At 52.9% G+C, this 18,569-nt stretch overlaps 6 protein-coding genes across 6 annotated transcripts; 3 read left to right on the forward strand and 3 right to left on the reverse strand.

The window, feature by feature from the left end:
* Positions 1-1,722: 1,722 nt before the first annotated feature.
* Positions 1,723-2,878, forward strand: HD553DRAFT_271977 (deacetylase; the record flags this gene model as incomplete). The annotated part of the gene is made up of 5 exons (XM_046177736.1): positions 1,723-1,994; positions 2,104-2,187; positions 2,323-2,492; positions 2,563-2,652; positions 2,733-2,878. The coding sequence occupies 5 exons, from the start codon at positions 1,723-1,725 to the stop codon at positions 2,876-2,878; spliced, it is 762 nt and encodes a 253-aa protein (XP_046036991.1).
* Positions 2,879-3,338: 460 nt separating this feature from the next.
* On the reverse strand, positions 3,339-7,793 carry HD553DRAFT_295946 (putative isoleucine-tRNA ligase). The gene is made up of 9 exons (XM_046178504.1): positions 7,528-7,793; positions 6,460-7,394; positions 6,090-6,305; positions 5,822-6,012; positions 5,614-5,740; positions 5,376-5,542; positions 4,766-5,307; positions 4,294-4,691; positions 3,339-4,215 (listed from the first exon to the last, which is right to left on the reverse strand). The coding sequence occupies exons 1-9, from the start codon at positions 7,556-7,558 to the stop codon at positions 3,490-3,492; spliced, it is 3,333 nt and encodes a 1,110-aa protein (XP_046036992.1). The 5' UTR covers positions 7,559-7,793; the 3' UTR covers positions 3,339-3,489.
* Positions 7,794-7,995: 202 nt separating this feature from the next.
* Positions 7,996-9,670, reverse strand: HD553DRAFT_311173 (dihydrofolate reductase-like domain-containing protein). The gene is made up of 3 exons (XM_046179935.1): positions 9,508-9,670; positions 9,165-9,357; positions 7,996-8,785 (listed from the first exon to the last, which is right to left on the reverse strand). The coding sequence occupies exons 1-3, from the start codon at positions 9,629-9,631 to the stop codon at positions 8,206-8,208; spliced, it is 897 nt and encodes a 298-aa protein (XP_046036993.1). The 5' UTR covers positions 9,632-9,670; the 3' UTR covers positions 7,996-8,205.
* Positions 9,671-9,855: 185 nt separating this feature from the next.
* Positions 9,856-13,027, forward strand: HD553DRAFT_311175 (eukaryotic and archaeal DNA primase, large subunit-domain-containing protein). The gene is made up of 10 exons (XM_046179936.1): positions 9,856-10,082; positions 10,206-10,276; positions 10,455-10,641; positions 11,048-11,168; positions 11,425-11,523; positions 11,641-11,778; positions 11,862-12,134; positions 12,215-12,366; positions 12,451-12,753; positions 12,825-13,027. The coding sequence occupies exons 1-10, from the start codon at positions 9,946-9,948 to the stop codon at positions 12,862-12,864; spliced, it is 1,521 nt and encodes a 506-aa protein (XP_046036994.1). The 5' UTR covers positions 9,856-9,945; the 3' UTR covers positions 12,865-13,027.
* Positions 13,028-13,037: 10 nt separating this feature from the next.
* On the forward strand, positions 13,038-15,031 carry HD553DRAFT_28045 (uncharacterized protein). Its single transcript, XM_046178103.1, has 11 exons — positions 13,038-13,238; positions 13,304-13,356; positions 13,448-13,459; positions 13,532-13,601; positions 13,708-13,720; positions 13,786-13,821; positions 13,898-13,947; positions 14,024-14,062; positions 14,124-14,194; positions 14,279-14,424; positions 14,535-15,031. Exons 1-11 carry the CDS (start codon positions 13,195-13,197, stop codon positions 14,715-14,717), a joined length of 717 nt encoding a protein of 238 aa, XP_046036995.1. The 5' UTR covers positions 13,038-13,194; the 3' UTR covers positions 14,718-15,031.
* A 1,239-nt stretch (positions 15,032-16,270) lies between these two features.
* HD553DRAFT_342042 (uncharacterized protein) lies at positions 16,271-17,335 on the reverse strand (the record flags this gene model as incomplete). Its single annotated transcript, XM_046182702.1, has 4 exons — positions 16,271-16,359; positions 16,426-16,514; positions 16,625-16,750; positions 16,836-17,335. 4 exons carry the CDS (start codon positions 17,333-17,335, stop codon positions 16,271-16,273), a joined length of 804 nt encoding a protein of 267 aa, XP_046036996.1.
* Between the last annotated feature and the right edge of the window lie 1,234 nt (positions 17,336-18,569).

Genomic DNA, 18,569 nt, shown 5'->3' on the forward strand with positions numbered 1-18,569 from the left:
TGTTTCGTGTGTTTAATCTGCTCAGGATAGTGAGCCGCGCCGAAATCATCGAGGGAGTCCTGCGCCGATGTACGAGTGGTGATCAGTCACACCTCGGCCTCGCCCGAGAACCCTATTCATCTATCAGACCAGCCTCAGTCTCACAGACAGGCGAAAGCAGGGAGATCATAAGATCATCGCTACCTTTGATGATCTGCGACTCGATTCGGATCACCGTGCCCAAGAATCAGATCCACCGGAGATGATATCACAGCTATAGGCCTTTGCTGCTATCGTGGCGGTGTCAGGGCCAAGGTCTCGCTTGGATTCGCTCGTACTCGTACTCGGTCCGACTCGCTGCGGGAAAACGATCATTTACCGGCTCCACAATGGTACCGTGTATAACAATCATGAAGTGTAAGCTTGGGGTTTCACGGCGTCAATCATGATGTAACGACTACCTGCAACCAGCGACAAAATATGCTGTGCGCTGTGACGTCGTTCCTTTCCTCCCCGGCTCCGTGACGTTTCCCTTCCGATGCGCGCTTGTTGAAACGTCTTTGTTCTTGGCGCGGAAGTTCTGACGGAAGCTTTTGAGTTCGAAGAGGATAAGTTGGAGATCGTTTGCGACCATGTCATGTCGAGCGAGACGAAGGTATGCCTCTCCGAGATGATTGTAGAATCACGGATGAGGTCCTTGTGGTCCGAGATTGGTGATTTGAACGTCAAGCTGCAAGCTGCGGTCGAGGTCGACGACGACACGACGCCATATGATGGCATCAGCGGTTGTCTCGGCTCCATCACGTTCTGATTGGATTGGCGCCGAAGATCAGGGGCGTCGGGGGGCGTCGGAGTATCATCATCATCATCATCGCCGACCGACGTCACATGCGAAAAGCGCCTTGTACAGTATATCGTATGAGGCTATGCTCACTCCTTCCTTCCGCCCGTCAGCACAGCAAGGCCAGGTTCCGAGCTTTACTCACGGAAGAGGCTAAAAAGCTGTGTAGCAATACCCGATTATCAGATCCCGTCAAGGTTCACCTCACCGTACGGGTAGGGTAGATCTACCTCGAGGATCTACGTAGCACCGCCATGATCGCCCCACCAACCGTTTGACATGTCCAACCCACCTACCTCACTTCGCACCATGACAGACAGCACTGCTACCGGATACACACGCCACAAGACCAGGCTAGACTAGACTAGAACACTTGGTGCGCACGGGACCAAGCACAATACGATAGACCCGGTCGGGTCGCTCCGCGAGGATCATCATGGATCGTCCAACTTAGCCGACGAAGTCTTCAGCATGTACACAGCGTATGCTACACTGTACACTGAATCACACTGCATTACACTAGGACCGATACGGAGGAGCTCATCCTTGGCGCTCGGGACGATGGGCGACGTTGTGCAAGAGGAAGAAGAGGAAGAAGGAGGTCTTGTGGTGGATCCGGCTTAGCGGCACTGCATTGCCGACGACATCAGACCCGATGACGAGGATGGTGCTTGGTGACCAGGTCTAACCCGTGGGTATATAAGGAGGACGTCAGGAGATGAGGGGAGGAGATGAAGATATCATCGACCTTGATGTTCAACTCAAGAACAACCTTCAACGATCACTCTCGACAAGCTCATAATCTAATCACTAAGTTAGGACCTCGACACTCGACCCCTCATAATCTTATCACTACAACTACAACTATCGACATTTCGACCTAGACCTAGCTTATTCTTACCATGTTCGCCTCGCTCATCGCCTCAACTCTCCTCCCCCTCCTCGCCCTCACCCCAACCCTCACACTCGCCGCCCCCGCCATCCCAGCGACACTCAGCAAACGAGCCGTGGGCACGGTCAGGAACTGTAACACCCAGGGGCAGATCGCTATCACCTTTGACGATGGCCCTTTTCAGTACGATAACGACCTTTTGAATACGTTGGGGGATAATAAGGCTACTTTCTTCGTGAATGGGCAGAATTATGGGTGTATTTATGATTATGCGGATGATCTGTGAGTCGACTGTTGGGGGTTGAGTTGATCAGGTGGACTTGGTCAAAGTAGAGCGGTCTGACAGGGGGGAGACTGATCTTGAGATTGTGTTGCGGCGATACTTTGATAGGAAACGAATGTCCGCGGCTGGGCATACGATCGGCAGTCATACGTGGTCTCATAAAGATCTGACCACCTTGTCTTGGGATCAACTGTGAGTCTCGTCTTGATAACCAATGTCGATACCAACCCGTATTCACTTGAGGCTGAACGATCCTCTTCTTCCTCTCTCTTCTCTGCTCTGTTTCCCGATCTTCGATTTCCCGATGCCTATTGCCCGCCTCGACAGCCACGACGAGTTCTACAGGGTCGAAGACGCCATGACCAAGATCCTCGGTCTCAAGCCCAAGTACTTCCGACCGCCCTTTGGGAAATACAACGACCAGGTCTTGCAGGTCGCCGCGCAGAGGGGGTATACGAAGATGATCCTCTGGAGCGATGATACTCAGGATGCTAGTGGTAAGTACGGGTTTGGGTTTATGGTATTAGATATGGCTGATCGGTATTGTTTCTGGGGGGATGTTCGCAGGTGCTCCGGTTTGGCAGTCGAAGCAGACTTACGACAACATTAACGGTCAGAGCGGGAGGATCGTCCTCAACCACAACGTCATTCCCGGTAGTAAGTCGGCGGTCGCTTCACTTGCCTATTCAATTGCCCCTTGAACTGCCTGAGCTGACGACTCATCGCCCTCATCGCAGCCGTCTATGACGTCGTCCCCCACGCCCTGAGCGTGACCGGATCCCTTCAAAAGGTCTCTATCGATACCTGCCTCGGATCCGAGGGAGAATGGCCTTACTACTGGGTTCAGAACCCGGGCAACAGGGATGGAAGCTGGACCTGTTAGGTGCGGTCGTTCAGGACGGTTGCTGCTAGCTCAATCTGGCCTAGTAGTATCAAGGACAAGGACACTGGGATCGCTCGCAATGACAAGGTGGTCTTTCGGACGGACCTTTTTTCTTTTGCTTACTTCTGCCTTTTCATAATTCTCTGCAATATGTTTGCCGTCCGATATAGCATAGTCTGGTAAAGTAACATAATTCCGCTTGTCTTCTCCATCATAATGAGATCGCCGCATCGACATGTTTTTCATGCATTGATTATGTCGAGCCTGAGACCGTTTCATGTCCACTTGCGTTCCTGAAGCTGAGGCCGTCTCAACGTTCGTACACATCCGATCGACAATGATTCACTTCTTCATGTAAGCTATACGATCACGTACGAATCCGTTCTGCTTGCGCAACAACCTCGCACATGGAGACAGCCATCGGTCAAGGGGAAGGACCCACGGATTGCACGTTTCATTATGACACTCGCATCTTCGTGGATAAAGGTGTGTGTTCTCTCATATTACATGCAGGATTGAACTAACGGAACGTAGGTGTGTGCAGGGGAAGGACAATGTGATAATGAAGGGGGAAAAAGAAGAAACGTCTATCGATCACAAGACCCTCAAACTCAGATCGACCCGGGTCGCATCAACTTCTCCACCACAAAGAGCCTATACCCGCCCTCCTCACTTGCGCCATCCTTGACCTCCTCCTTGCCAATGACCCGCCCCTTCAACTCTCTCGGCAAGGCCCTCGGTACCGCGCCGACCTTTTTGCTGATGACGTCCTCGTGGCCCTTGACAATCTCCTCCAACGCATCCCGTACGTCCCCGACAAACTCGTAGTAGATCTCGACGTCGTCCGCGGGTTGCAAACCGCTGGCTTTTCGGAGCTGTTGACACCGCGTAGTCAAGTCTCGCCTCGTCAAGTGTTCCTCGAGTTCGGCGTGTTTCCGTACGTCGAGGAGGACGACGACGTCGTTGTCCGTGTTCGTATCCCACTCGTCTTCACCTCCGGTAGAGTTGGCAGCCAACTCGACGTAACGCGTGACGACCAGGTCGCCCTTGACCAACTTGATCCCGTCCACCTCGACCTCTCCCGACTGAGCAAACGCCTTGACCTCGTCCGAAGTCAATTTAGGCAGGCCGTTCTTGACCCTGCCCAAGTCTTTCCTCAGTTTCTTGCCCAAGGTGGGCCAGTCCGCGGTGGCCTTGTACTTGATCCCGACCTTTTCTTCATCCGAAGTCAGGGTGACGGAAAAGACGTTCAGCTCTTCCTGGATGTATCGTTCAAGGGACTTGACGTCGTCGAGGTATTCGGCGTCGTGGTGGAAAACGACAATCTCCTTCAGGGGCTGCGGACGGCAAGAGGGAGCAGGGTTGCATCAGTACACACATACCCTCTCGGGAAACGAGAAGCACGCCCGACCCACCTGTTTGATGGCCAACTTTTTCCTGTCCCTCAACAACCTCGTCAAGTCGATAACGGTCTGCATCCTCTTGACCTGCCTCTCGACGACCTCGTCAAAGTACTCTTCCCTGACCTCGGGGAACATTCGGAAGTGCACCGAACGGACGTCCTCGTTGCCGTGCTGAGTGGCCGAGGTAAAGGGCAAGAGCGCGTGGTAGAGGTTTTCCGAGGTGAACGGCGTGAACGGGCAGAGGGCGAGCGAGAGCGTGTAGAGCGTCTCGAACAAGGTGTTGAGCGCCGCCACCGTGTCGTCGTGGCCGCCGTCACCCTTGAGTCGGTTTCGGTTGAATCGAATGTACCAGTTGGTCAACTCGGCGATCAGGTCGAGCAGTCGGGGTACGACCGTGTAGAGTCGGTAGGCTGCAAGAGTGGGCGCAACGATAGCTTTAGCAATGAGATAGAGGTCTGAACTCGATCGTCGACCCGAAACTCACCCTCCATCTCCTGCTTGACGTGCTTGATCAACGACTGACACCTGGCCAAGATCCACCTGTCCATGACGTTCTCCGACTTGGTCGCGTTGGGGTTGTACACAAACTTTTCGCCATGAGTTCGCTCGTAGAGCTCGGCCTGACCGATAAAGAACCGCAGACTGTTGATCCATCGTCCGATGACCGTGTTTCGGACGTCTCGAACGCCGTGGTCCTGGAAGATCAGGTTGTCTCCTCGCACGACGGGAGAGTTGACGAGGTAGAGCCTGAGGGCGTCACTACCGTACTGATGCAGGATCTCTTCGGGGTCGGGGTAATTTCGCAGACTCTTGCTCATCTTCTTTCCATCGCTTCCGAGTACCAGACCCGAGACGATCAAGTTTTTCCAGGGAGCCGTGTCGAACAGGTGAGTACCGAGGACGATGAGGGTGTAGAACCATCCTCGGGTCTGGTCGATACCCTCGGCGACAAAGTCGGCAGGGAAAGCTCGCTGGAACTTTTCGTCCGAGGTGCTGAACGGGTAGTGTTGTTGCGCGTAGGGCATGCTGCGCGGCGTGTGCGACTAGTATCAGCGCCCATCGTCACCATGCTGAACCACATCGCGCCGACGCACCTTCCCGACTCGAACCAACAATCAAAGACCTCTTCAACACGCTTCAAGTCACCCTTGCCCTGCTTGGAAGGGATGGTGATGTGGTCGATGTTTTCCCTGTGAAGGTCCTTGATCCCGGTCACTCCGGACAACTTTTCCAGCTCCTCGACCGAGCTGATGCAGACGATCTGCGTGGGGGAAGGCATGGCTCGTTTAGCCACACGAGAGTGACTCGTTCGAACCTGACAACCAGACCCACCTCTTCGTAATCCGAGCTGGTCCACAGGGGGATGGGCGTACCCCAGTATCGATTTCGCGAGACGTTCCAATCCCGAGCGTTCCTCAACCATCCACCGAATCGTCCATCCCGGACGTTCTCAGGGACCCTACGAGAGCACGGACATGGGAAACCGTCTGTCAGTACACGCAAAGTCCTCCCCACACGGACATGCATATGCGACCCTCACCATCGGGTCTTTTCGTTGTTGGCGACCAACTTGTCCTTGATCTCCTCGACCTTGACGAACCAGACGGGGATGGCACGGTAAATCAAGGGGGTGTTGGATCTCCAGCAAAAGGGGTACGAGTGTCGTAGCGTGCTCTGGACGATCAATCGACCGGCAGCGGTGAGGTACTTCATGATCGGCTTGTCGGCGGCCTGCGAGGCGTGGACAGATCGTCGAAGTCAGAACTTTGTTGTCATATTCTGCGACTCTGATCTTTCGCGCCGCTCACCTTGACATGCATCCCCTCGAAATCAGGGACCTCCTTGGTAAACCTCCCAGCGTCGTCAATGGGACAAGGCGGCATCTCATCCTTGGCGACGATCCCGTTGGCGATGGCGACCCGGTGATCGTCCTCTCCAAACGCCGGAGCTTGGTGGACGATACCCGTTCCCGCGGTGGCTTCGACGTAGCTGTCGCAGACGACTCGGTAGGCTCGGTCTTCGAACTAGCGAGATCGGGAATCGAGGTTTCGAGGTTTCGAGGTTTCGAGGTTTCGAGGTTTCGAGGTTGACACCAGGAAGACCCACGTATGAATATCGATTAGGAAGGACGTCAGACGATCTTATTCCGTTTTCACAGCCGAGCCCACGGGGACTGACCTGTTCGCTGAAATACTCGAACAAAGGAACATATCTCCACCCCTTCAAATCCGACCCTTTAAACTTGCCGACGACCTTGTACTTGGGCTTCTTCGGGTCCTGCTTCTTCCCCCCAGCGAGTTCCTTGAAGAGGGTCCCGATGAGGGACTCGAGGAGGATAAAGTTACGTTCACGGGTTAGGTCGTAGACTTTGACGTATTCGAATTCGGGGTTTACGCAGAGGGAGAGGTTGGAAGGGAGGGTCCAGGGGGTGGTCGTCCAAGCGAGAAAAGAGGTTTCGGGTTCGTCCACCAGTTGGAAAGCCACGGTTACGGCGGGGTCGTCGACGTCCTTGTAATTATCGCTAGCTTCGAAATTACTGAGAGGGGTGGTACAGCCGGTGGAATACGGCATGACACGAAGACCGCGGTAGACCATGTCTTTCTTCCATAATTGCCCGAATACCCACCAGACGGACTCCATAAATGTGGGGTCCATGGTCTTGTATCCGTTCTCGAAATCGATCCATCGGCCCATCTTTTCTACGATGGATTGCCACTCCCCAGCGTATTTCAGGACGATCTCGCGGCATGCGGCGTTGTACTTGTCGATCCCCAGGTCCATGACGTCCTCTTTAGAGGTGATGTTCAAGTTCTTGTCGATCTGATGTTCGACGGGCAAGCCGTGCGTGTCCCACCCGAACCGCCGTTCGACGTGGAACCCGTTGGAATAAGCGTACCGGGTGACCATATCCTTGATGGTACCCAGCAACAAGTGCCCGTAATGCGGTAAACCTGTTGCAAAGGGAGGTCCATCGTAGAATCGGTATTCGCCCTTTCCTTCCCCCTTTTCCAGGCGCTCTCGGGAGAGCTTTTGGCCAGTCTGGAAGGCGTCGATTTTTCGCCAGTATTCGAGGATCTTTTGGTCGTCGGCGGGGAAGGTTACCGGTTTGATGGCTGTCGGGGCGTGAGAGGAAAGTGGACGAGGTGAACGAGATGAACGAACGAAAATCGAGTCAGCGCGCAGCTCGAGATCGCAACATTTCCCCCATTCTCCCATCTCCTCTTCTCTCTCTTATTTGGGGCTCACCGTCATACGCCAAGTGTTGGTCGGCCGACATCTTTCTGATCGTCTCTGTTTCTCGTCGTACCCCTTTCTCCTAATTCTTCTACGATACTGGTCTTCTTGTTGAACTTTTTTTTTGTATTCTTCTTTCACTTCGATCTGCTCCTAGTTGTTGGTCCGACTTGCTCGTGGTCGGAACGGGTGAGGGGAGGCAGGTACAGAGAGTTTTGTCTCTTCGTAGGTCTATGTAGTACCTTTGCAGGGATTCGTAAGGCAGAGGTAGAGATGACTCGACTCGACTTGCACAAAGGATGAGCAACTTGCTGCTTAGGTGTGCTTAGAGTGTGTGTCGTCGGATGGGAAAAGCGCGTGTCCAAGTTGATGGGTTAGGGTGGTAAGCGCACCGCGGATCGTCAACGTTGTTGTTGTTGTTGTTACAAGCACTACTTACTTTACAACCATCATGTGTATCGTCTATCATGAAGGGTCTCGCCGGTCTCGATCGAGTCAGACACTGCACACTGTCATCATCGGCATATATCGTATACGTCGATCTCACGCCCCGATGGTGAAAAACGCAAGAGTCACATGCCATCTCATCTAGCTGCTAGCTGATACCGATAACAAAACTATTCCACCCAGCTCGCGCTATGACGATTCTCATGAGACAACCTCACACCGCTCGAGCGCACGTTGCACTCGTTACTCTTCCCGCTCCCAAAGCTCGAACCTATACCTCACCCCCTTCTCCTCCACCTCCCCCTCGGGGACTTGGAACCCGACGAACTCTTCCAAGGCGCTGTGCGGGCGTTGTTTGAACTTCCAGACCGAGGACGCCTTTTCCTCCTGCTCTTTGCTGTTGGCTTTCTCAACGTCCTCTTTGTTCACTTTGTTCTGTTTGTTATTTTCATGGTCATGGTCCTCGTCGTTGTCCTGACGTTCCCCAATCTTCCTTCGGAATCCCCCAGTAAAATCAGGTAAGAAGACATCACACACCCCTTCAAACCCGGGGGACAACACCCGGGTGAAGAGGATCCGATCGACGAGGTCGTGCTGGAGGGCGAGGGTGTAGAGTTGGGCGCCGCCTATTAGGTAGTTTACGTGGGTGGGTCTGGCGGGGGGAGGTGTGGGTGCGTTGGGGGGAGGAATTTGGGTGGTGGTGGTGGTCGTAGGTGGTGATGGCGAGGTGAAAGAAGAGGAAGAAGAGGTGGAGGTAGGGGAAGAGACGGCCCGGATAGCTTCTTCCAACGAGCCTACTGCGGTCGTTTGTTCGCATCCCGATCTGCCATCCCGTACGATACGATGCGATATCGATTCGATACGATTCGATACGATTTGGTGTGATTCCGATACGGTTCGGTACGAGTTATTGTCATATGAATGATGAGATGTCAAGATCAAATCGACCGGTGTGATGAAGACGTCAATGTCGATGTCGATATGATCAGACCGATCCGCGTGGTTGAGATTGGAGGTGAGAGTAAGACGTGGAACCAAAAAGAATGCACGAAGAAAAAATCGGGGATCAGCTCTCTAATTTCCTAAATATGCTTGTCGCTCCGAGCTCCGAACCTCGAACCTCTAGCCTCGAAATCTCGACTCCCAAATTCTCTCCGGAAAAAGAAACCGAAGCAAGAGATAAGAGACGGGTGGGGACTCACAAGTCAACCCCCGCAGGATCCCGACTGATGATGACGTTCCGCCTCCCCTTCAAAGGCCTGAATTTGGGGGGGATGGATTCCCAGGTCTTGCGGCCCATTATTACCGAGTTCCACTGGGCTGTTTGGGGCGAGGAGGTTGAGGATGGAGGTGGGTGGGGTGAGGAGGAGGAAGAAGAGGAAGATCCGGTGGTAGCTGAATATGACAAGACGGAATCGAAGAAGCAAAGGCAAGAGAGGTTAGACGTCGGATTCATCTTTGACAAGACCGAGCATCTCATCCCGTTTTCTTAAGCTTTTCTCCAGAAAAGGAGACGAAAACAGACGAGCAAACGCATCGACGCACCTCGAGCGAAATACTTCATCTCCCCCGGCAACTTCCACGGTAGACCTCCTCCGGCGCCGATCCCCATGGATTGGGTGGCCGCTACGATGATGGTCAGTCGGGAAGATCCTCTTGAGTGTGACATTCTGGGGGTCTGGTGGTGGGTTGGGTTGGTATGGGGGGTCTTGTTGAGGAGATGAGAGGTAGTCGATAGCATGTAGCGGTAGACATATGATGCAAGGCAACGATATGGGGTCACCTCGAGCATGCGCGTCGCCCCCCAATTTGACGCGAGACGCGTCGCGTGGACGCGTTCACTAGGGGCATCGTCGTTGAGCAAATGACCCTTGGAGGACATCTTCATCATATCTTCATCATTTCAAACATCACCCTCCCTCTTCACACATGCTTCAATAGCACCAGAAGCCACAAGCACTGTCATCCAGTCAAGCGAGCGAGATGTTCAAAGCCACCTCACGTAACCCTCAGGCCGGACCTTCTTCCCGCCCAGGATCGGGCTCGAATCCGGAAGTCAAGATCAATAGACGGTTGAGCGGGTCGGGGCCTAGTTCGAGGTATCCTTATAGGTTGAATTTGCAAGTCCCGTCTCCGTCTCTCTTCACGAAAGATGCTGGCCTGACTGAGTTTTCTTGAACGTGGATGTGGATGTGGTTGTGCATTGTGTGACTTTGACTTTTGTCATGGGGTCGGGGTCATAGCTATGAACGACCGCCGACGATGGACATTACGCTGGAAGAATTCGAGATCTTTGCGATCTCACGGTTAAAAGGCGAGTCCCTGAGAACCCGAATCGATTACCCCTGACTTTTTTAATCTTACTTGGTGATCGATCCGGACGTCCTTTAATCTCATCTCACCTCAACCTCACTTCTAACCTCACCTCACCTCACCTCAACCTGACCCCCTTATTCTCACCCGAATGACCAAAACCTCGCCAAATCCAACAGTCCTCACCCAAATCCACGCACTCCTCGACCGTTCCCTCCCCCAGCAACAATACCGAGAACTCTTATCATCTACGATCAAGCAACATGCAGCACTGTCGAGTAATACGGCGAGGAATGTACGGTTGGATGAGGAGAGACGGAGGGATGAGGTAGGGCATTGGGTGCTGAGGTTGGCTTTTTGTCGGAGGTGAGTTTTTGGGTTTTACGCTTCGGGTGGCGGATTGGCTTGAGAGGTAGAGAGGTGTTTGTAGTGGTGGTGGTGTGACCATTCTGGGAGTCGTCTGCTGATCATCTTGGTTCGCTTTGATTTTGATCTTGATCTTGACTTTCGTCCTCATTTTCGTCTTCATCCTCATCTGCTTCATACTCACGCCCTTCCTCCCTCACACTTTGACACCTCGATTTCTCGGCTTTCGATCACAATTACAATTCGACTCCATCGTCATTCTGAACCTCGTCCCGACGCTTTTTTGCACCTGACCACCGATATACCTCTTCCGATCTTCGCCTCATCCCACCTCCTACCTTTTCCACCCACTTCTCCCATCAACGCAACGCAACACCGACACAAACTCTCACACTACACAACGCAGCCCGGACCTAAGAGAGAAATTCATAAAGACCGAATCGGAGCTGTTTCGGTGGAGGTTCGAGACGGACGATGCGGTGGAGAAGCAAGAGTGGTTGAAGAGTTTGAGGTTTGATTGGGTTACCGTGAGTCGACCGTATTGTTATAAGGCGCGGCAGGGGAGCCTTTGGGGATCGTTTGGGGTGTTGGAGAGTGACGAGGTTCGGCAAGTCGGGGTTATCCGATTTCGTTCTCGAAGCAGCAGGAGGAAAAAAGGAGGAAGGGATAGAAGAAGAACGTCGAGGGAAAAGAAGAAGACGTCGATTTCAGTTCCGTCGATTTCAGTTCTTAAAAGTCCTTACACTGACATGTCATCTTTCGTCGACCCGATGCGAACGACAGGTGGACCAAGCGGAAAAATCGTTGTTGTTGAAGAACCTCGCTTCGTGCCTGCCGAAGAACGCCAACGAGTCGCAGGTGATGGGAGATCATTACGTCAAGGTCAGTCCCGCGCCGTCCAAGGCTTTCGTCAGCCTTCGGTTCGGACAAGGTCGAAACTATGTCGTTGCCTGGACGCTGACTCGTTGTCTCATGGCGTCGTTTTCCTTTATGTCGTAGGTCCCGTGGTATACAGTACCCGACCTCGTGTCCACTCGGCGCGTTTACATTACGGGGGGGAACGCCTACGTACCACAGGCTTATCAGATCAGTCTCGTACTCCAGGCTTTCAGGGAGAGGTTGGGCAAGGCTTTGGAGGTGAGCGGTTGGTTGTGGCATTGCTAAGGCAGAAACGAATTGCTCACCCGCCTCAACTCGCTTTGCTCGATGCGACTCGGCAGATGACGGCCAAATCGTTACCCCGGATGAACGAGGACGACCGTCTGATGCCCATCCTCTCGCACCTCTCGCTCTCGTTCCTGACCAACATTTCCGCCAACGACAACAATTTCTTTGGAGAGCAGGATCCTAATTCGGAGAAAGTCACCGCGGACATGGTCGATGCGCTCGCGGTCAAGCATTTCCCGGCGTGTCAGTATAACCTGTGGAGGAGGTTGAAACGGGATAGGCATTTGAAGCATTATGGGAGGTTGCAGTTTGGGTTGTTTTTAAAGGTGGGTCGTGGCGTGGCGCGTTCTCAAACAGGCGAAATTTTGTGTTGTTGACGGGTTGCGTTGTGATGTGCTCGATGCAGGCCCTGGGACTGCCACTGGACGAGGCGTTGGTCTATTGGAGACGCGGTTATGGGCAGACCATGAGCGACGACAAGTTTAACAAGGAGTACAAGTACAATATCCGGCATTCGTACGGACAAGAGGGGAAACGGACGAATTACCCAGCGAAGAGGTGAGTCGAGGTTGTTTGCCGTTGAAGGTCGAGCTAGCGAGCATGAAGAGCGACTGACGAGCTTGGTTCTGAATGCGATCCCAGTTGTCAACAGATCCTCACGGGTGCTCAGCCGGGCGCACAAGACTCTCACGGATGTCCTTACCGCCATTTCGCACCGGAACAATTACAACAACTCCTCGTCGAGGCTTACCCGGTTATCCAGGTCGGCTCGCTGGAACTGCGCGAGGTGATGGATTCGGTGAAGAAGACGCACTATCACGTGGCGTGTACGAGGGTGTTCGAGTTGACACATCAGGGGAACGTCAAGAAGGGCGAAGGGATCGGAGGGGGGAATATGGTCAATCATCCGAACGAGTATTATAACAAGAGTTTGGAGTATGAAAAGTGAGTCGACGGAGGTAGGGCGGGAAGAGGTTGTCGATGCTAAATGACGTTCTCTTCTTTTGTGTTCACAGGGAAAGCAAGGGAGTGGCCGAGCCTATGCAGACGGATTGATCGGACGCAATGAATGTGATATATTGTATCGATTGTCATCTTGTATCGATCGTTTCCGGAGTCTGTGGGACGTCAACGTTGCTGCTACCCGTTTCGGTCGCGCGTAGAATGTTCATCAACCGACTCTCGAGTCCTCGACCTAGATCTTTCGTCATCAAGTCGATCGACCACTTCCGTGTCGACATCGTTTTTTCGCCGTCTCTCATTCATCCTACAACTATCTTGATCTAACATACAACCGATCTATAGCTAACCTAAACCTCTCAAACGTCGTCGTCGTCTTGCCCCACCCGCCGTCCCGGCCAAGCGAAACCCCCGTGATCTTCCACCATGGCTGAAGCGAAAGAGATCGAGTTGCTATGCAACAACCTGAGGTCCGTACCCGATCACACATCGCTACTGACGACGAGATATCCAGTTGAGATCTTGTTGAGCTTAGATGTCGAGTGGCTTTGAATACGTTGGGAGAGGCGGTGGTCACCAATTGTTCTCGTGAGTCCTCCGACGTGGGAAAGGAGGATCCAAAGGAGGTTTTAGAGAGGTTCTAACTTTTGCATGTTCGGCGGTGATATTCACTCAACAGACATCTTTTGCGGTACGGCATTGGTCTCAAACTCCTAGTATCCTGGACCACTGACTGATTTGAGCTTGTTCTGGGGCTGGGTAGGACCCTGTGCCAACTCGTTGATCGGAACGGAAAGGATTTGTCCGGCTTGTAATGCTCATCTACCGGGAAGGTGAGTCGAGGTCGATCCAGCCATTCATTCCGTCATCTCCGGTAGGAATATACGGATTACTGAACAGTATGATGATGTTGTGGTATGGTATTTCTGGGGGTCACAGCGATGAGATCACGGTAAGCACCCGAACGCAAAGTTCATAAGCGAGAATCGCCTTTGATAAGTGGGATGTTCTGGTTAGACCATGTCCCTCAGCCCTCATACAGAGTGGAAAGCAGTAAGCACACGAGCTGGGGTGCCCGGTATATTGAGAGGACTCTACTAAGACGGACATGCCTTGTGGTGTTTTATAGTCGGTCCTTTCTGGTCTTTCGCCCGGTCTGATCTTGGAGATCGCTCAACGGTGAGTCGCAACGAGTCGGTAGACGTCCTGCCCGCTGACGACGATGCTGATGCCGTGCGGGTTGATTGTTCGATAGAGCCATGTCGTTCTGGACGTACCAGACCAGTCAACTTTCGTAAGCCCAGCTCTGATCAGTATTGCCTCGCCGCTCATCATCTGTGTCGCGTCGTCGAAAGTGCCTTTCAAGAATACGTCGTCAATCAAGCCAAAGAACGAGTTCATGGGCTCGAAGCTCAACTTCATCAAGGTGGGCAGTACCAGCATGCTTTTTTCCCTCATGTGATATCGTCCGGCTGACCTGCTTGACTTTCCGATGCGACCTCGTTCGCAGCCGAAGAAGGCAGACAAGCTCAAGAACGCGAAAACCAAAAGCTCAGGGAAAAGCTCGAACATCAACAAGCCCACCTCTACAAGATCTCGGACGAGTTGAAGACGGTCAAGGATGAGTTGAATAGGGTGTCTACGCAGAAACGTCAGGTGGGTCGTGTTTGCGGTTTCACCCTTGCCTTGGGAGGGGAGAATGGTCCCGTCCTCGTGGCTGAAAGGCTGATTTGTTGCACGTGGTTTCAACCCGGGATGATGGTTAGCTCCTGCTCAAGCAACCGCTGGGGAATGCGATGGATCTGCAAGAGGCGGTGAATGGGCAGCTTTTCTTTGACAATGAGGATGATATGGCTGGTGTGGGTGCAGGTTATGGAGGTGTGCGTACTCGGCGTCGAAACATGTTCGTTTCGGCTCGATCTCTCGCGCTAAGCTCTTGTCCGCATTGACCACAGACGAGCACGAACCGAGCTCCGTTTATGGCTACGCCTAGAGGATCTGCTCGAGGCACCGTACCCCCTAGCACCGGACATCGTCGTTCTGACCCTGGTTCCAAACCGCCTCACGTCATCTCCGGCCCGCTCGGACCCATCCCTCATCCTCAATCCCGCAGCAACAGACTCGATTACGGCGCTTCGGCTTATCCCTTGCATACGGCCTCGACTCCTCGAATCAATCAAGGGTTTGGAGGCGCAACTCCCCTCTACGATACTCGAACCACAGCCATGCAGCAGAGTCAAGCAATCAAGCAGAGCAAGATGAGGGATAATCTGGCGCAGATGCAGAAACGTGTCAACGGGGGCGTGGATGCGGGAAGGACGAGACAGCCGTTGGGCAGCATCGATATTACGAACGCGGGAAATGCTAGGATGCAAGGTGGGAGTGGGTTTGGGACCAAAGGTGGAGGATTGGGTGCGGTACCGTTGCGAAGTGAGTAGTGGGCTCTCGAGATACAGGTATACATTTGGCTGAGATTTGGTTTGGATCAGGTACGAACAACCTTCAGCAGCGGCGATACGCCATGTGAAACGAACTGACCGAGAGTTTTGAAGCGACCTTCGGTACGAACAAAGGTCAAGAGAGAGCGGGAAATTTCGAAAGATGAAAGATTGAAGAAAATCGCTGCGGTGTACATTCAAATCGTGCCGAATTGGGTCGATCCGAGCAGACCCGAACGGGAAAATAGCGAATGCAGCGGTTGTGTAGTCACTGGCAGACTTGAATCTGCTTTTCCATGCCGACTACAGGAATTGCGGCATCGTTCCGTATAACAGATGATATGACCCTCGAGAACACCCATACTGTACAGTGTACTAAGGATCGAGTTAGCCCGCTTTGCTTCATCTACTCTACGAAAGGCGACAACGGCGACTCTGCCTTCTGATATCCGCGATTCCTTGCACCCCTGTTGTTATCCAAAAGGAAAGGTTCTTGTAGTTCATATCGAATATGTTCATCATATCTCTCATGGCAGGTTCAGGCGGCTAGATGTGTGCATAATGCTGTTTCATGACAATCAATCGAAGATAGATGACCCGGGCGGTAACAGGGTTGCGAAGCTTTTGGACGACGATGTGATTGTTTTTGTAGCGAGACAGCGCCTGCTCATCGTTTGAGGGTAAACTAACGGACTGGGTCGACGATTGTACCAAGTAGCGGAAAGAGTGTTCCGAACGGTAAGTTTCGACAAATGTGTACGTTGCGAAAATGGTCTGCTGGCTACCACTGTTGGTGCCTGTGGTCTGTTGACGGGTATGCATCCCGGACAGAAGCCCCGTCACTGCCGTTTTTATGGTCGCACCTGCTCCCCTGACAAGTGAGCTGCGGTGAGGATTGTGGTGGATGTCATGTTGTGTGAAATGAGTACTAGTACAGAGGAATACGGTACAATTTGCAGCATTCGGGATCAGCCCTAAATATCAGTGTGAAATCCTCTGAAGTATCAAGAATGCAGTCATATCCTTCCGGTATTTTTGGGACCTCAAGGTGTGCAGTCATGGGATCAAACTTGTGGCTCTGTATACCATTCAGCCTTGTCATTGTACCCCCAGAAGTTGTTGACCCCGGTGTATTCCTGCCAGATCGTGCTACCTGCGAACGTATGCGACGGATCAGCCCGGAACGATCGAAGTCATCGATAGCCGATGACAAGCTCACCTTTGCCATGACCGTCGAAATAAGGATTCGGGATCTTGCCTCCATGTCGAGTCTCGATGAAACCTTGTAGCATGGTCCGTAGTTCTACGCTGGGGCCCCGTGAGTCTCATTGCCAAAACTCCAGTTCCTGAACCAAACATTCCCGTCTAAAGTTCAGCGATAGCTCAAGCGGAGTCTGGATGTCTACTGTCAAACTCACCAATCCTCATACATCTTGATATTGCACCCTAAGCATTCGCTCTTTTCGGCCCCCGGGCAGTTGGCGAACGTATAATTGAAGTCCGAAAAGCTCCAATATTTCTCATTTACGTCTCCGATGGTTTCGCTGCAGGTCGAGTGTACCAAACACGCAAGGGTTAGCTCGATTACTCTTTTCCCGTCAGCTCTCTGAATATCGTACGGGGACTTACGTGAGCATCATGTGACAGTCGTCCTTCCAGGCCGCTTGCCCGCCATAAAGCTGATGGAATACGACCGAATGACTACCCTCCTGACTCGTGTCATAGCCGGGGTACTCGTCCGGGGTGGGCATGGGGTCTTTCTTCTGACACCATGGAGCGACGGCGAACGGAACAGCCCAAGAGGTACTGGGGTTTAGCGCAGTATTGTTCTTGTCCTTAGCCCTTGCTTCCATGGTCGGGTAATAGAAAGAGATGCCGCATTGTTGCTCGTCAACCCAGGAGTCCGGATGATCCTTGGCCCTTTTGGCGTTCCAAAAAGTTCCCTGAGCTCGCGCATTTAGGGCTCCCGCCGTGTTGTTTTTGTATTCCTTTTCCTTGGCCCAATCGAGGAATCCGTCAAGGAACCTCCATTCTTCTCCTTCTTGCGCCCAGAGGTCTTTACCCGATTTGCAGCTAACGGAAGGTATCGCAGTCGCTGCGATTACGAGCAGCCATGTGGAGCTGACCATGTTTGACGAGAGAAGTTGCGCCGGAATTTTCGGATGGATTGCAAATTCACTGGAAGCACAGCAGGCGGCCGGTATGAGCTCAGAGACAGACGCATGTAGGTTCATGCGTGCCTCTTATTTGTTTCGAAGGTGGTATCCGTAAAGCTCTCGTCGTCGCAGCCTTTGTTCTATTGAAAGGGATCCAAGGGGTGACCAAGGGGTCACCCTGACCTTTGTCCGTTTCAGACCCCTTCGTTCCTCCCAACAGCACGCAACGCGGATGAAGGCTGAAAGGAGCGTTCGGGTGAGGCTCTTGGTAGACTTTATCTTCACGAGAGCGAGAATGGGTTTCGCAACATGAAACGCGTCAGGATAGGCTTGGCGCTAGATCGACCTCGATGAAACGCTCGCGCCTGACCGGCATTTGATGATCATGCCAACGGGATATAACGTCATGGACGCCTGCTTTGTATCGCCACGCCCGCATAGATACAGTACAACATGAGACTCATACAAGCCACGCGGATATCGACATCGTTACATTTACCCTCACGTCGTGACCTTCTAATCGAAATCAGGTTAGACTTCAGAGACCCCCTATCCCGACGCTAGTGATTACGGCGAGACATCCCATGGCAACGATCGTAAGGAGGCTGGATCTGCCGAGCGTTTCAATGCCTTCAGCATGCCTTATCTCACGCTAGTATCAGACTTGGAACGCGACGCACCTGGTCATCGTGGGAGTCGTCGACGCTCCTGATAACTGGGCGACGATCGTATAATTGTCACTAGGTTCGAAATTCCTGCCCATGCTCGTGTCGTTGGGTCGCCATTCGACCGCCGTCCATACGCTGTTTCGGGGGGGGGGGATCGTGTATACTCATCAGCCAAGTTGCTCGTGAGATCTTCGAGTGAGAACCCCGGCGCGATTCTCACATCGCTTCGTCGAGCTGTTGATAAGTGCGCCTCCTGTTCGGGCTATTCACCTCTAAAGGCTCCACAGTCCAGTTGTAGAACGTCGTATCGCTTAGGTTGACCAGGGTCTCATAGGATCCGAGGCACTATGGCGATGGGTTCGTCAGCGCAAGGTCGGGATTAGTGTATGCGAAGGTACCGACAGTTTTGAGGTTGGAGCGATCGAAGCTGTTGTTGGAATCTGGTACACCGGGAGCATAGATGCTGTTGCCGGAAGGCCATCTTTTAGCTCCCACTCGGTGTGGACATTCATCGTCCTTTGACTGACGTTCGCGACACT

Source organism: Filobasidium floriforme (genome assembly GCF_021052385.1).
Source record: "Filobasidium floriforme strain CBS 6241 chromosome Unknown HD553scaffold_10, whole genome shotgun sequence".
NCBI classification, from domain to species: Eukaryota; Fungi; Basidiomycota; class Tremellomycetes; order Filobasidiales; family Filobasidiaceae; genus Filobasidium; species Filobasidium floriforme.